Here is an 18,634-nt window from a genome sequence, read left to right on the forward strand (position 1 = left end):
GATGGGTAAGGAGTGAACGGATGGGTAAGGAGTGAACGGATGGGTAAGGAGTGAACGGATGGGTAAGGAGTGAACGGATGGGTAAAGAGTGGGCAGTAGGTGAAATGAAACAGCAATCCAGTGATAAATCGTCGACTGTCACATTGAATTTGCTGAATGATGTCCAAATACTAAATGGCTGTTCCACTGCACAGATGTTATTGACAGAGCTGGCCATTGTGGTCAACTCAAATTGTTTGCTGCAGACCTGTTTTAGTGAATTAGGTCTTTATGTGTCACAGTAGAAGAAAACAGTGCCCACTGTGATAGCTGTAATTTCTTCTTTTCTTTCTCAGAACTGCCTCCCTGCAGTATTTTTTGCACCCACTGCCCTTCCTGCCTCCCTCTCTATCTTTATCTCTCGTAGTGTTTTGTCTGCCGGTTCTCCCTCCCAATCAGCTCTCCTTCTCTTTCGCCTTAATTTATCTTTTTATCCTCCATCTCCTGCGCTGCGCTCAATTATTCATCTGCTCCATTGTTTTTCCTCCTCTGAAATACTGTTTTGATCTCCTCCTCTACACTCCATCCCGGTGAAAACAAGAGGCACATCAAACAGCTTATTTATTTGTCATTTGTGCGTGCACATATCGTGAGTTCAAGGCCAATGCAGATGACAACTTATATTACCTTCTCATAGGAAACATATATACACACTGCAGCTGTAGGAACAAGTTCTGTGTGTGTGTGTGCGTGTGTGCATGTGTGTAAGCACCTTCAAACTGATATAGAAGTACCTTCCTATAATAGTAGAACTTTTGAAAGTGCATTCACCCAATCTCTAAAAAACCAGCCAATGGAGATGTCTCCAGAAGCCAAACACAACCGTGACAATGATGGATAATGATGATAATTCAAATGCTGAAGCAACACCACCTGCCAAAATTACCACAAGAAGAAAATGTCTCTCTTTCTCCAACAAAACAGAAAAAACAAATCAGAAAGGTTTTGTCTTTGAAGAAAGGGTTATGAAATAAGAGCCGCGGTAAATCAGTTTGGACAACGCAAACAAAAGAAAGGGAAAGAGCGAGCGAGTCAAAAAGTAAGACAAACAAAACTTTGAAAAATAAAGATATGAGACCTCATCACTCTTCATCACATGGACATTCCCATTAACTCTTCCAAAAACAGCTAATCTCAAGCTACAGGTCAATACGCTCTCTCACTCTTTGTGTGGCCATTTGTCCATAGTGCTGTGTCCCTCCTGTGAGAGACGGATGGAGAGAGGGAAGAGAGAGAGCAACAAAGTGGAACGAGAGAGAGAAAGAGGAAAACTGAGACGGAGATTGAAAAAACAAAGAAAACAAAGAATTGGAACAGAGACTGAAGAGAGAGAGAGGAGAGCAGAGGAAGAGGTAAATGTGACCGGCTAAGGTAGACAGGCCGAGGGGTCTTCTAATTAAGTGAGGATGGGAGAGGCCGGCGGCCTGGTAAATGACTCTGTCACTTTAGTAAATGGACTTGGTGAAGAGTGAGGAGCCACACAGCTGGCATTTCCATTAGCACTGCCAAGCGACCCACCACCATATACACAGAGCAAGAGAAGCAGAGGAGGAAAAGAGGGAGAAAAGAGGACGAATGCTGCTTTTCTTTATTTGTCCTCACAGGAGCTGCCGGGTGGAAGCCGTGCCTGGTAGCTGTGTGGATGGATAGTGACTATGGAGAGCTGGCAACGAGCGGAGCGAAATAAACCAAATCTATGTGATTGACTTTATGCTAATTTGTATGCTGTCATTCAAAATTACTGCCAGCATGTTTTACAGGAGCGTTTGAAATATCACAGCGACTACAAGAAACGCGACGTCGTATTTCTTGATTTATAAAGTAATATGGCGAGAGTACAGGATTCATGGCAGGGAGGCAGAGACAGAGACGCAATGCAAACGACCTCTTTAGGTTAAAAGTGTCGGTCGAACAAAAGCAGCAAAGTCACCTTGAGCTCTGGAAACTTTTAATCTCACTTTTATCAAAAAAAAAAAAAGCATTAATAAAAGGATTATTAACAAATTAATCAATCATGGAATTAATCATTAGTTACAGGCCTACTTATTATGCACAAATGTCTTTCCAGCTGCGTTTATCTGTATCATGTTCGTCTTTTTGTTATCTCTGACAGTGAACGCTGCAAGAGAATTTGCCATCCTGCTTTTCCGCTCAGCTTCTTCCCCCATTTGATACTTCATAACCGGGTCTGACGAGGCCCGCTGTGCGTGAATTTGAAAAGAAATTTGACTCAAATTCAAAACAATTCCCGGCGCTGTCATGCATGAGCGACGTTCATTGTTCCTCCGAGTGTGGCTTGTGGTTACGACGAGGGACTGAAAATGGTGATGTGCCACTCGGAGAGGCTCCGCGGGCCACGCCAGCTTTTGATTGGCCTCATCCAATGACAATCAGCCAGAGCCACATCTTTCCGCCCCAATCACTGTCAAGCAACAGGAGGACCAGCTGTACGGCCGGTTGATAGTAACTGAGAAGAAACTGGAGGAGGGGGAGATGGGGGGGGAGAAACCATTAACCTCCCTATCCATCTCGTCCTCTTTTCTAACCCTATCAGTCTGCTCTATCACGCCATCCTCTGGGAAAAGACAGCGAAGTAAAACAGAGAGAGATGAGAGAAAGACAGAGCTATCTAGTGACAGCTAGACTTCCATTAGGAGTGATAGCATCACGGCCAAGACAAGTGTCTGAGCACACTTTTCTGATGGGGCACGCACACACTCAGTTTTCAGTTAAAACGGGGAAAAACCACAAGAGAGAGTGATACCACAGGAAGGAGAGAAGTGAGAGAAAAGGCAGGAAACACAATTAAGAGAAAAAAGAGAGAGAAGTGAAGTTTGACATATTAAGAGACATGGAAACCATCCATCTCTGGCTAATGATGGCATCTTGGTCAATCTCCTCAAATATGTGCCACTGTTAGGAGGAATTAGGATAATTTCTCTTGTTTCAGTGTATCACAAACAAGAAAGCTGGAATTACTGATTGTCACTATTGATTGATCAGCAGATTATTTTCTTGATTAACCAGTTCACTGTTTTGTCTATAAAGTGTTAGATAATTGTGAAAAATGCCCACAGTTTGCTAAAGCCCAAGGTGACGCCATCAAGTCGCTTTGTCACAAACACCAAAAATATTCAGTTTGCCACCAACAAAAAGCAACAAATCCTCACATTTAACAAAGTAGAACCAACAGATGTTTGGTGTTTTGCTTATCTGTATACTAACCATACATTACAGTCTGTCTTGGGATACAAGGCAATGCAAATGTTCACACTGCCTTTAAAAATGTGTCTGCTTTTATTCACACAGCCAATGTAGGAGTCCTCACCTGACAGCACAGACATGTGCCAGCACAAAAAAAAAAGGACGAGAGGTCCATAAATGTGGACATCGACATACATGTGAGAGTGCACTGATGTATAATTAACAGTCCATGTGTATGAGTGTGTGTGTAGGTGCTCAGTCCTGTGCTGAGGTAGCACTATAATGGTTTGACCTCTTGTAATTGAGTGCCATATACGTACATGGCTACACCACCACCCACCCCAGCACCTCTCCCTTCTCGTCACTGTACTCTGTCTTCGCCTCGCTGCGCCGGGTCTATTAACATTTACATAACAATGACCGCCTCCTTGCTCAAAGTCTGCGTGCGCGTGCATGTGCAAGGGCAGCCCTGAAGTGTAAGTGGTTGGTGTGTGTGTGTGTGTGTCTGTGTGTGTGTGTGTGTGTGTGTGTGTGTGTGTGTGTGTGTGTGTGTGTGTGTGTGTGTGGAATATGGGACACCCAAGTACTCATTCAAGCTTTACACTGTCAAGCCAGTGAGTGGAAAAGATGAAGCTGGAGTCCTGTTCATAAATCTAAATGAACAGGTCGAACACTCAGTTCAGCTCAGGAGCCAAATTGAAGAAAGTAAATAAAAAAATAAAAAAAAAAACTGGGGGCAAAAGTTCGTCCTCTTCAAAATCTCTTCAAGCATTTAAGCAAATCACTTTTCCTGCATACTGCGCACACACACATGCGCACACACACACACACACACTCTGAGTGGCTGATGTTTAAACGCTGCATTATTCACTTGTTAACTTCGGGAGTTCCTCCGTCGGCCAGAGTTTGATGAATTGTGGAAAATTAATCTTTGAGCCACTTAGAACTGACTGATTAGCTTTATCTAGTTCACTAAAATGTCAGTCTTGATTGATACAACCAGCTGCTTATTATGTGTGTCGATGTCAGTCTGTGCTAATGTGTTTGCTAACGAGATTGGCAGCGAACCAGTAATATGGGAATGTAAACAGATCAACACGCACACACACACCCACACACACACACAAAAACACTCTCACACACACACACACACACACACACACACAGGCACACACACACAGGACTGATGCCTGATGAAACCCTATGGGTAAGACACTACTTGATGAGGCCTTGTTGAGAGAGCCGACCAAACAATACAGACCATTGTCTGCTATTGTATGGACTCAAACCATCATGTGAATGGCTCAAGAACTTTGTGTGTGTGAGTGTGTGCACGTGCATGTGCATGAATACAGACTCCTTGGAGGGATGAGAGTCTTGGTGAAATGTGGAGGGGGAAATCTCTTTCAGACGCTGAATGGAAAGCAGACAATGGTGTTAGCCCACACACACAAAAACACATTCACACACACAAATATATGTTTGAATGCCGAGTGTGTGTGTGTGTGTGTGTGTGTGTGTGTGTGTGTGTGTGTGTGTGTGTGCAAATGCAGATTCCTACAAAGACATGCAGATGTGGCTGAATCAATGTACGAACACATGAATCATCACTGGTACAACATGTGATTGAGACAAAATGCTGGGGGGTTTTTTTTGCTTACACACGCACGCAAACACACGCACGCACACACACACACACATTTTGGAGCATGCTTGACACCTGAACAAAGGTTGTCTCATGCATACACATAACACATCAAGCCCTCCAAGTCCTTCTCGTCTGCTTCCAGGACGCTCACACTTGATCCAAATACAGTCCCACTTCCCACACTGGAGGAGATGAATATTCATGCATTCAGCAATTAGCCAGCACCGCACACCACGCTGCTATCTTATGCATGGCTGCCATCAAAGACACAAGGATGTGCGTGTCCGTGTGTGTATGACACCGAGGCTGAGTACATGTACAAAGACTGCAAGAATGGCAGCTGTGGCTTAAAATCAGGCAGAGCTTTCTACCTTTTTGGCTATAAAACAGAAACAGGAATGATTTGATGAAGGAGAGTTTGACTGAGCTGAGACACCACGAGATGATTCCCCACGGTGGCAGTTTGCACCGAAGAGAGACGCTTCAAAAAGTTCATGTTGACTCAAAGAGTGACATTGTTCTTAGTGGGAAAACCAACTGCAGCTAACAAGCGGCACTTAACAAGGTTGCTAATCTAGTTCCTCATTTACACAAAAATAACACATTTTTTAGATAGGAAAAGGGCAGTGTGTATGCGTGTGTGTGTGTGTGTGTGTGTGTGTGTGTGTGTGTACAGCTTGGGGGTGAGTGAATAGATCTTTATCGATAATGTCAAGATTAGCTCACACACACAAAGTCAAACGTGGTAAACACAAACAACAAGCACACAGTAACAGACACAAACACATACATCAGCTGCAGTCACGAATAAACTGATTCAAATTTCCTGTAATAACATACTGTCTCATCAAACACACACACACACACACACTTAAGCACGCACACACACACACACACACACACACACACACACACACACACACACAGCACACCTCTCCCGCTGTCATATCCTCCATTGATAATAATGACAGTGATGAATATGGCTGGAACAGAGCGAGTCATAAATCACTAGGCCTCGCCCCTAACTCTGACTCACCGCCTGGGCCTTCGTGTGTGTGTGTGTGAGAGAGAGAGAGAGAGAGAGAGAGAGAGAGAGAGAGAGAGAGAGAGAGAGAGAGAGAGAGAAGGGAGGACTTGTCGTGGGCTACGCATCAGTGGATATGTCCAGTGACACCTTAATGTGCTTGGCTTGTCTGAGGAACCCCCGCAGGCAACCAGCTAGACACACACACACGCATGCATACACATTCACATTCACATACACACACACACACACACACACACACACACACACACACACACACACACACGTGTCTACTCGAAGGATGCGAGCAGGGCTGTGTGTATCTATTTCATGAGAAAATAGGGAAATGGGAGGTGGGTTGCATTTCGCATGCAGGCTTACTGTGTGTGTGTGTGTGTGTGTGTGTGTGTGTGTGTGTGTGTGTGGCAAAGTAGCACCCTGCTCCAGCTCAAACCAACCCTCTATTCCTCCCCCTTCCATTCGTCTATCCATCCTTCTCTCAATTCCACAATTTTCCACCTCTGCCTCCTTTAAGAAAAAAACCCAAATGTGTGTGCGTGCGTGCGTGCGTGTGTGTGTGTGTGTGTGTGTGTGTGTGTGTGTGTGTGTGTGTGTGTGTGTGTGTGTGTGTGTGTGAGACAGCGAGCGAGAGAGAGAGAGGGGAGAAAAGGGGGCCGCAGCAGCGATAGTGAGAGATCATTAAAAACATGGGAATGGGATCAGTAGAAGGCAGTTGAGAGGGGAGGACTCAATTTGGGCTTAGATGGAAACATTGGAGCGTGTGTGTGTGTGTGTGTGTGTGTGTGTGTGTGTGTGTGCGTGTGTGCGTGTAGCAGCCGAGGCACGGATTTATAAAAGTAGAGATGGGGGGGCGGGGGGCATGGTGGGATAGATGGAGGGCAGAGGATAAAGATGAGGGTAGGACGGAGGGTGAGAGAAGGGAATTGCCCCCTCTAGTCATTAGTGCTGGAAAGGGGTTTAGCTAGGAGGTCTGGCAACTGCAGCCCCCCATGCTTAACCCGTGCCTGCTATCCATTAATGGGGATCAAACACACAGCGAGATGAAGGTGTGTGTGTGTGCGTGTGTAAGAGAGAGAGAATGTGTGTGAACATGGGGGGAGTTCTGAAGGAAAGGGCATGATGGGAGTTAGATGGAGACAGAACGTCCTTGAGTGTAAATGGTTGTATGGGTGTGTTTGTGTACATGAAGTGTGAGAGCCCACTATGTTCTTATCTTGTGCTAGCGTCTACCAGCAGAAATGTTTGTGTATGTGTGTATGTGTGTGTGTGAGTGTGTCTCATGCAACTAGCTTTTCTAGCTGGCAAGATAAAGTGAAGCAGGCTACCAAGTCAGAAAGACACAGTCACAAAAACGAACACCACCTGTGTATTCCTCTACATTCGTACGATCTAATATACGGCTTCAGTCGTTCTGTCTGTGCTGTGATTTATTTACAGACCTGTGCCCATACAGAAAATTCAAAAGGACTACACAGACCTGTGAAGTGAGCTAAACAATTCTCAGGAAGCTGCATTTAGTCAAAATTTCATCCTACTAAGCGACGTTATCCAGTGTAGCTCTGCCGATATTTACTATCAAATTGTGTGGCAGGAGACATCATTTTCTCTTTTGTGACTGGTTCAGTATGTAAGATTAAAATTATTTCCTAAAATTAGGAATTAATCGAATCATTTTAATCACAAAAGTCAAATGTCAACTCCTAATCCTGTATGACAAACTATCAAAGCGGCCTTGAATCAATCGGATCATCAGAAATGTGTGATTTGGACTGATTAGATGGTTTTGAACTGTTTGAGATGGAGCCATCAGAGCTCTCCCAGGACTTTTACACGCTTAAACTATGCAAGCAAACCTACGCACATGCATACCAGACATAAACTGGTATCTACAAAAGAAGAATGTGTGGTGAGAACATGCGTACCTCACTTCACTTCAGACCAGGTGTACACACAGTTCTCTAGAGCCAGACGTTATCTTATAGCAAAACTCTGTTCAGCTTTTTTTGCCAATTTCTCTGAATGTGTTATTATTTTTGCAATTGATGGCAAAGCCGCTATAAATAGCCACAGCTGTGCTGACAGCTGTTCCGGTCCTGTTGGAGAACCTTGCAGATGCAACACAATTGGTTAAATTGCACTTCTTCTTCTTTGCCGTTCTTCACATTGACAGGTTTAATGAGTGGTGGAGCGATGCACACAAATGATTCAGGGCCTATCTTCTTAAATTATGGCTAACTGCGGCGGTGGAAATGAGGCTTGTGCACATGCGCTCAGTTCCACGATAAGGTTATGAAACAGAGCCATGCATGCAGATTCATAAGTCTGACAAGAAGGATGTGCGTGTCGACTCTTTTTTTCTTGTCTTTGTGCTTCCACTGAGTTTGTGTGGTTGTGAATCTGCACAGAAATGGTACATTTTCAGCTTCAGCAGCTTCTTGAGCATCAACTGAAGAATCAAAAACTGGCACTGATTATTTATTCTTTGATTATGTGTTTCCTGACCTTTACTTTTCTGATTTCAGATCGCTTTAGTTCAGCAAAGTTCTTCTATGTCTGCCTGTGTTCAGACGTCATCAAACAATGATGGACTGGGGTATCAAACTGACACCTGGATTGAAACTTTTCAAATAATACTCAGGTCTATCTGCAACAGTAGTTTGGAATTATTCCACTATTTGTGCTGCACTTTGGAGTACAAAGAGTGTATCACAGATTACTAGTTTAATTACTGAACCACAAACCACTGATGTTTGGCAAAAAAAAAGAAGAAAGGGGGAAGAAAATGTCATTTTATGGCCAGCTTTGGTTCAGCAGCCTCCAGAATCGACTAGCCCAGCCTCAAACACGCTTCACAAAAGTGACTTCAGACACACATCTCACCCCTTTTAATCAGACAATCTTTTCCCAAAGCCCGTTTTGGATCTATTAAATACAGACATATTCCCATCATGTACAACCCCACTTTCCTTTCTCCCCCCTCCCTCCATCTCTGCTTCCTTCACTCACCACACTAATGAGACAGAAAAACGAGGGGAGCAGCTGGGCCTGGGGAGCAACAGAGATGCAACATGCTCTCCTCCACCTCCTCCTTCCCTTCCCCCTCTGCTTCCTCCCTCCCGACTCACCATCAAAGTAGACACAGCACTCACCAGCGGTGGGGCTGGTAATGACCGCGGGCACACACGTGCACGCACACGCACGTACACACACCACATGTGACCTATAGCACTCCTTGTATGTCAGTCTGCGCGTAATGTCTTGATTATTAGAGAACTGTCATGGCAGTAATGTGTGTAGCTGGTGTGTGTGTGTGTGTTGCTGTATAATTACATCCAGTGGGGATGAGCTGTGCTGAGATTGTATAGCAGGGAGAGGGTTAAGATATACAGCAGCTAATGGCTAATGGAGGTGGGGTCTGCTCTGGACAGTTCACGCTAGAATGCTGTAGCAGAAACTGACTGGTGCAACATGCAACAAAACAGAATTGTGTGTGTGTGTGTGTGTGTGTGTGTATGTGTGTGTGTGCGTGTGTGTGTGTGTGCATGTACAGGCTTGGGGGTCCACCCATATAAAATGTCTAATTGGAACCATGTGTGTTAACAAGGCACTGTCAGCCCTGTGCCATCACCTGTACTGAGGCACGCTGGATATGGAGTCTAATGATGGCTACACACATAAACACATCATTACACACATCATTACAGCACACATACTGCGTGTGTTTATAAGGATTTCATAAATTTGATTCCATGCAATTTGGTTCCCGCATCACAGTTGCACAGAGAGATGGACTGTGTGTGTGCATGTGTGTGCTGTGGAGTTATGTGCTGTCATTTGGGTATATTTATGTGTGCATCTCCAGCACTGAGCTCACCTGTCTGTCAGTCAGCGTGTAGATGTACTGCTGGTCCGGGCTGAACAGCATGTCTCTCAGTAAGGAGCTTCCTCCCTCACTGACAGTCACCTTCTCGTAGAGCACCGCTGGACGGTTGGGACTCACAGAGTTCACCAAGATCTGCAGAGAAACACACCAGAAAACTGTTAGAGAAAGACTCCAATATTCAAACACACTTAGAAAAGTACTTGTATAAGTACACTGAAGTATTTCAAGTGTTAAATACATGCAGAACTATGATCATGCACAAATTGCTGTATCTTGAAAGGGGGGCGTTTGATTATCTAACCGAGAAGTGTTTATGTAACATTTCAAACAATGCAGAGCAGTACGCAGTCTCGTTTTTACATTCTTACTGATGGCACAATTTCCACAAGACCGACATTTATCAAGCAATGACTAAGCATTATTTCAAACGCCTATCACCGGCTGCTTCATCGTAAAAACTTTCACAATAAAGGTTTTCAAAAAAGAAAGTCAGAACGCAAGAAGAAACTGCTGCGAGGGCTTTTACTTTGAAGCAGCTGCAGGCGCGCACGTAAGCGGCACCGGAGAGGAGTGTTTGAGACAGATGAATGCTCACCTGTTGCTTGATAAAAGCCAGACCACAGTCTTAAAGTCGGAAATAAGTCGAAAATGATTTTACTTTTATTATACATCAAACACTATGTATTCATTCCCTTGCTATACACTGGCAATACATATTAGCAAAAAAGACACATTGAACCACTGAGACATATCAATCTTTGTTTTCCAGCAGCTCATATCCCCCCTCGTATTATCCAATATATGTCTCACATTTCATATTTTCCCCCGAACCAATCTTTAAACACACAGTAGCGCTCTGTAACAGGTGGTTATTATCAAAGTGGTAGGCAGTGTGAAATTATCCAAATTTTGGAAAAAGGCTGAAGCACCTGCTTTATAGAGCCATGCAAATGGCTTAATTGAAAAGAGACATGATTACAGAGGTAGATGCACAGGAAGGAACATTATCGACTGGATAATGGTGTTATTAGAAGAGCAGAAAAGCACCTCAGAGGAACGAATGAAAACACTTGCAAAAATGAAATAATGACAAAGGGTGGTTGTGTGTGAAAGTGTTGTGGTCCTGTAAACTGCCCAGAGATTATGAGATGCCATCTTTGGATTTTAATGAAAACGTAACTGTCCAATTCACCTGCAGACGAATGGAACGATCCCACAGTGTGCTGGCGCGTGCACGCTTTTGCACGTGTGTGGATGCTCAAATTTTCTTTGTGAGCTTTTGGCGAATAATTTTCCCAGATATGGAAAGTAATGGTGCAGATACAAGATAGGAGATTGGCTGGCTGGGATGGCTGTGAGCCAAAGTCATCTCAGCAGCAAATGAAAAGCACAGAGCGACGGGGGGGGAGGGCAAGTATCAGCTCTCCATTACTGAGCTTTGTCGACTCGCACTGCTATCAGCCCACAGTGACAAGGAAGGGACAGCAGGCAATGACTAGCTGGAAAATGATACTGAATATACACACACACACACACACACACACACACACACACACACACACACACACACACACAAATAGGTTCACACCCAGATAGGTGAAAAATGATAAGATGAAAACAGAAACACACATACACACATGCACACACACAGATGATGATATATATGCATACTCTAATATGTGCTTTGATGGATATGTACATGTACGCATGCATGCACACACACACACACACACACACACACACACACACACACAAAGAGGAATTTATTTTCAATTTCCCCAAAAGAAACCAAAAACAACAATCCCATTGTCTCTTACTGCCTGTGTGTGTGTGTGTGTGTGTGTGTGTGTGTGTGTGTGTGTGTGTGTGTGTGTGTGTGTGTGTGTCAAAGATACGAGGTGGGGGGAAGAAAGATATATATATATATGGAGGGGGGAGAGAGAGAGAGAGAGAGAGAGAGAGAGAGAGGGCGCTCATAGGACTGTGATAAAGCACTGGAGATGAGAGGAAATATGGATGTTATTATCTAGATAATGGGCCTGTAAACAAAGGATACATTTCATTCACGGATGGTTCGCATCTAGATGAGCACACGCGCTCGCACACACACACACACACACACACACACACACCAATACACATGGCAACATGGTTTTTAAGTAAAGACCACCAGAATAAGGAAAAATGCTGGCTGACACAAACAGAAATGAAAGAAGAGTTTTTGTTCTGTGGGTTTCCGCAATCATTTTCTCCCTCTCCCACAAAAAAAACGAGGCATTTCAGTTGGCAGCCACATCTATCTCGAGGACAGACACTGAGTCCAGTTCACTGGCCAATGACCAGTCCCAGCCTAGACTGGTTTTGCACACACAAATGCACAATAATACAGTGAATAGAGGTCTGTCTTTCTGTCAGCCGTCCTATCGTCTGCTTGTGTCCATCTGCTTGTCTCTCAGTGCATTTTCCAATCTGCAATAATATCTCTCTTCATAGTTGATCTCCCTTTGTCCGTTACTGATTCCAGTATCACTCAAACAGTTGGTGATGGTCACTTAACACACTTAATCTAACCGTTTCCCTCATGTCTTTGCTTCACTCTTTCATTTCTCCTGACCCTATCTCTGAGGATGCAGTTCATATGCAGTGCTAATGTGTTTTTTTTCCTTTTCTTTTTTTTCAAATGTGTGGGGAGACTGAGAAAGGTGAGAAAGAGAGAAAACAGAAGAGTGGGCGAGTGAGAGTGGGTGACGTGTGAAAACAACAGGTAATAAATCGTCTCAAATCAATTTATTCCACAGGCGCTGCAGCCAAGACTGGCCAGAGGAGATGGAGACCAGGGAGAGAACAAAGGACCATGGACAATCTGATGGATGGGTGAGTGGATGGGTGGATGAAATACATAAGGAACACCTGTCTTAACTGAATCAAACTAAGCTACTCCACCTGGGAATCCAGCACTGGAATCTAATAATCAGGTGAACAGCGGGAGCCGCACATAAAGCGTAGAAATATGTGCGTGTATTCTCACATGCCTGAGCATATGCGTGTCAGTTTTCACATATCTACAAGCACCTGTAGCATATTAACATGCACAAATCCGTCTTTTCACACATGTGCAAATTCACAGGTTTATGTTTACATGCACAGCTCGACGTGAATGCGTACGTGTGTGTAAAGCAAGCCAAGAAATCAATGCAACAGCCAGTGATGATGGGAGACGCTGCTGCTGTCTCATTGTCTCTGTATTGCATCGCTTTCCCACTAAGTGCTTGATGGATGGATTCATAGAATGATGCTGCGCGTGTGTTTTCAGGAAAAGCCCATCTCTGCTCTCTTGTCAACATGTATAATGTAACATTAACAGACCTTAAACACATTAGAGGCACTGTCTTAAGTAAGGACACAGAGCAGCACTGAGAGGACGAAGCAAACAAGCAAAGAGCAGCCGATGAATAACTTGCAGCAGGAAACACTGTCGTCTGTGTCTCTCAGCGGCTCCCATGTAACTCTGCTACTCAGAGATCTTCAGTGACCTACAATTGTTCTTCCTTCATGGATTGTTAATGGTGTTTGTCAGCTCAGCAAAACTGGAAATAAAAGGAGATAAAGGAGTAACTTTCAACTACAGCTGCGCTCTCTGGAGAGAGGCGGCCCTGCAATGTTGAAAACAACTGAAATCTGATATGTAATGCAGTCAATGAGTGAAACAAGTTGTAGAACCACAGTATAATCTAGTGCGTCCCCATAAAGTGGCCTATTTCTAAAGCTCACTAACATTCCCCAACATCTCCAGGGATTTCATTTATTTCCCTGTTTGCAACATGTCTCTGGATATCTCTGCATGAGAAAACACACAGCAAACAAACACACCCAACGCTGCACCATCACCACATTGAAACATCCCCAACTGCCACCCTCCTCCTCCTACAACATACAGTCTTTTTCTTTTTTGTAATCTGCTCTCTGTGCATTAACACCTCGCTCAACCCGCCGATCCACCCAAAAGCCCCTAATGCCGTGTTTTATCTGTGCCAGGCAGGCCTGGTTAGCTGTGATAGACAAGCGGCATAGCTAGCTGGTGATACGGAGGCTGGCGGGATGAGGGTGAGAGAGTTGGGCGATAAGACGGCGGCACGTCAATGAGAGTGATGCCTGTCATAGCCGCAAGTGACAACTGATGGAGCCTGTGTACATGAAAGTGAGAGACTTGGAAGCAGAGAGAGACAGGGATCATCAATTGTGTGTGTTCTACTGCACTGATGTACTATGGGAAGAAAGGGAGCAAGAAGGAGGGAGGAAAAGTGAAGGGAGCGAAGAAGGACTGAAGGAGCTAACGAAGGAAGGAAGAGCAGAGGAAGCAGTTTAATTCAAAGGTGCACTCACTGTATAAAAATACTGCTTTACGCAGGCAATTCAAATAAAAGAGGGGAAGTAAAATCAAGAAAAGAGGAGATGAGGAGGAACTTCAAAGACTCAAAGGAAAATGAATTAGCAGCTCGTGGAAGCAAACTGAATGAAATGGTCCAGGTGTTCCCGGGTCTGACTGAGAGCCATAACACACCAGCATGCAGCTCCAGTAACAGCTTTGACATTTCAAAGAAGATTTGGAGATGTGTGTGAACATAAAGCATACTTGGCTCCCTAATAGCATGTAGGAACACACACACACACACACACACACACACACACACACACACACACACACACACACACACACACACACACAGACACTACCTTTGCAGAGGGCTAAACTTGACATAACTAGGTCTACCCATGCATAATGGTAGCAAGGCCCACATTCCTGACTTTGATGTGGAGGGGGGCCCCTGTGTGTATGCGCATGTGTGTTGTGTGTGTTTTAGGGGCCCGGCTAAAGAGGAGAATTGAGTGCAGCCCTCTCCAGAACAAAAGGAAATGAAGAAAAGCAGCAAGGGGGTCATGAACAGAGGAGAGGAAAGTGGCAGGGTCCGACAGTCGCTGGACTGTGGGAAGGAGCGGACGACACCTGATACCACTGCACCTCGTGTGATCTGCTGTATTGTATTGTACTGAGCTGGGTCTTACTGCTGTTAAAGATCATGTGATTTGATTAAAAGCCCCAGAAAAGCTACTGAAGGGATCTCGAGGTGAGATTATTTTTGAAGCCAGCACGGGCCTGTTAACCCTGACCTTTGTTGCGTCTGGGATAAATTCACATGCAGCCAAATAAAACTCCTGCAACAGTCTAATCACATTATATTATTGGGCTCAGCGGAGGCAGCGTAATGACAGCCTCATGTAAACTTCCCCCATATCCTTGGTGTCCCTCTTTAAGCTGTGTTTTCTATCAGCTGCAGGGGTGTTCAGATAAAGGGCTGAAATCATTCACTCCCTATCGCGCGGTGAGCTTGGCAGAACTTGAACGCAGCAAGACACAAAACAAATCCATCAATTGTTCTCCATCGGCAAGAGTTGCCATTAGAGACGTCAAAAAAACACACTTTTTCGCTCTCGCTGAGTGTGTGTTTGTGTCCGTGTAACAGTAATACAGGAGGACAGGGGCATTAGCGCGGTGCACTTGAGCCTGTGCTCTCAAACACACATGCAGGACCAGTATTGTGGGTTTAGTACACTCACTCTCTGTCACACTGCTGCAGTACATTGCTTGTGAGAAGAGAGCATCCTCTCGATATGTGTTTTGAAGGAATACGTTTTTTTATCTGGCCAAAAAAAAAAAAGACAGACTTTTTCTCCCATAGCTCCAAGGTGGTGTGTGTGCGTGTGTGTGTCTGGCTGGCTGACTGAGTTAGAGGCTGGGAGCAGATGGAGCATCACACATGAGTGAGTGATCGCCCCGATACATCCATGGGACAAATCCCCCACCACCATGACACACACACACACACACACACACACACACACACACACACACACACACACACACAGTATATACGGCCGACACGTAGAAGAGCTCAGAGTAAACTTATACCATATGTGGGTCAGACAGTGCAGCCTTTCCTTCCACAGCACCAAGACAGACAAAGAGCTATGGTGACAATGATGGAGGAGGCGTGCACTCAAACACATATATACACAAACTTGCAGGAATGTCATTGAGGTTGCTATCAAAACACTGTGTGTGTCTGGAGCGGGTTATTTTAAGGTCTGAGAGAGAGAGAGAGAGAGAGAGAGCAGATGCAACCATGAATTTTACCCTCTTTTACTTTATGTGTGAAATTTGACAGTGTTTGTATTTGGAGGGACGCCCTGCTACAGAGAAGAGACCCTGCTTCTCCTGTTATTTATTTATGTGTGTTTGTATAAATTGATATATAAGCAGCAGATAGACTAAATAACCAAGATGATTTTCTTCACTATGTAGCAAACAAATGTCATAACTCGCAGCAGCTCTCACACACATTTCCACACACCACCGCTCATGACTGACACTAATGCACACACCTTCAAGTCGCCTGTACTTCGACTGCACAGAGACTGATGGGTTCTCGGGCACTCACCTGTCATCATCACTGCTCCATTAAAAGACAATTCTAACAAAAGTCATCTATTTTTATCTTTTTGATGTTTCCACATGAGATAAGCTCCTACTATCATCACTATCTATCGTTCATTTTCCAAAAAGAAAAAAAAAAAAAAAAAAACGCAGCATACTTTAAACTGGGGGGTTGTGGACAAGCCGCACCTGACAGCTTCCATCAGAGACCTTGAAGCTTACATCAAGCACTCGTCAACGAGTTCAAATACGTGGCCGTGTAATCCAGTGTATTCTGTCATATCAGGTTACTTGCTATGCCAACTCTTATTGACCGGCTTGCGTATTCACCCACATGTCTCCGCCATGGTTATTCATGTGTGAGCCTGTGGCCTTTCACCAGCAGAGCTTACAAAAGGTCACATACTCACACACATGTGCGCACACACACACACACACACACACACAGACACACGGGCTGTGGAGGAAGAGGAGGCAAGGAAAAACAAAAAGGAGAGAAAAGGAACAAAGGCCACAGCCACATGCGGTGCCATTCTCCCAGCGCACATGCATGCATACAATATAGTGTAAACAGGCGGAAAGAAAGCAAGCTGCTTTAACAGCAAATTAAACCTATTCATCACTGTTAAGGCCTTTTAATCCTCATGCTCACTGAAATTAAAAGACCTTGTCATCACTCTATCCCTCTATCTCTACCCATGTTTTGCATCCTCAGCCTTCCCCTGCGATGCATTTCTCTCCTTTTCTCTCATTCATCTCCTGTGTATTCACCTTTTCCCCCCCCTCCCTCCTTTCTACCTTTCCCTTCCTCACTCCTCTCTCCCTGCAAATTAAATGCCTTTAGCTAGCAGTCGTCAGATAAGTGTGTGTAGTGAGTCGCTAGACACAGCGCGGCGGCGGCGGCATTTCATCTTCCGACCATCACTAAATCACGCTAACTCAATCATCTGCATGGAGTTCCACACAAACACACACACACACACACACACACACACACACACACACACACACACACACACACACACACACACACAGGGCTGCAAGTGTGAAAAGCACCGCATCTACAGAGGTGCTTTACCATGACTGATTTTATCAGCTGTCTTGCAAACGGGGGAAGAAACTGCACCACAACATTATCATATACAATAAGATGAGACTCGAAGATAGAGCTTTCCAATTGAATGCCTTTTTAGTGTCGCCATTCAAATGAGAAAAGACCTCCTCTTACACTAAAGCACAACACAAATCCCTTATGGGATATCTCAACCGAAACAATATTACACATTTACATCAAAGACTGCTGAGAGGATATTTATGTTAAAGACATAAGGTGAATACACTTAAAGACTAGATTTAATATGTCCATGGATGTGTGCATGTAAGAAGAGCAACCTGGCACATGATTCCCACAGTGACACTGTGGACCAATGCTAACCCTTCAAGCCACTGAGACAGAGAGAGCCATGCTAACAAGCTGCTCGCCTTATCACACACAGGAAAGTGGGAAACTAAACAAAGATCGGGAAGAGTGCTAAATGCAATGAGCTGGACAGATGCTATCATCTGAGGAGTGTGTATGTGGCTTTGACGAGAGAAGTGGAGCACAAACAAACACGGGCCGAGATCGGCTGGGGAGAGGAGTGTTTGTGTAGTGTGTGTGAGTGAGTGAGTGGGGGAGGGTGTGTTTGTATGAAAAGTGTGTGTGTGCATACAAAGAGTGTGAGAGAGTCTATCAATTTGTATGTGCAGCAGAGATGCTTGCACGCAGTGAATACACGCACGTGTGCGACTGTGTGTGCGTAGTTAATCTAAATCAGTCACATTAAAAAGGCATCAATTAACAGCTTGAAGAAGTGACGACCGTAAAACACACTCCCACTCTGGATGTGACACTATGCGGCGCTGCTTGACCCATCATTTACCGACTACATCAGCCATTCACAGGGATTACAGCGAATAGGACCTAATCTTCAACTGTAATTACCAAGATAGGTATGTCTGCGTGTGTGTGTGTGCATGTGTGTGTGTCTTCCTGTGGGAGAGCCAAAGTGATTACATGGCCACTGGTGCCTCTAATAGCATCTTTTAGAAAGAGAGAGAGAGAGAGAGAGAGAGAGAGAGAGAGAGAGAGAGAGAGAGATTTCCATCTTTCATGGGAAGAACCAGAATTATGGCGGAGGAATTCTACGATGGTTAAGATGTGGGTCTGTTTTGACTGTGCCGACATGTGAGAGTGTGTGTGTGTGTGTGCGCAGATGTTTGTAATAGATGTAACACAAGAGGCTAATGGGAGCCAGGCCAAAACCACACCTCAGCGTAATG

General features: G+C 44.6%; 1 protein-coding gene across 4 annotated transcripts in view; it reads right to left on the minus strand.

Moving 5' to 3' along the window:
* Positions 1-18,634, minus strand: part of plxna1b (plexin A1b) — a 182,297-nt gene that overhangs the window by 88,042 nt on the left and 75,621 nt on the right. For all 4 annotated transcript variants that reach the window (XM_076754236.1, XM_076754219.1, XM_076754227.1 and 1 more), the window contains exon 4: positions 9,811-9,951. In XM_076754236.1, coding sequence (XP_076610351.1) covers positions 9,811-9,951 — 141 coding nt within the window. The remainder of the gene's footprint in view (positions 1-9,810; positions 9,952-18,634) is intronic.

This window comes from Chaetodon auriga, chromosome 2, assembly GCF_051107435.1.
Source record: "Chaetodon auriga isolate fChaAug3 chromosome 2, fChaAug3.hap1, whole genome shotgun sequence".
Taxonomy (NCBI): domain Eukaryota; kingdom Metazoa; phylum Chordata; class Actinopteri; order Chaetodontiformes; family Chaetodontidae; genus Chaetodon; species Chaetodon auriga.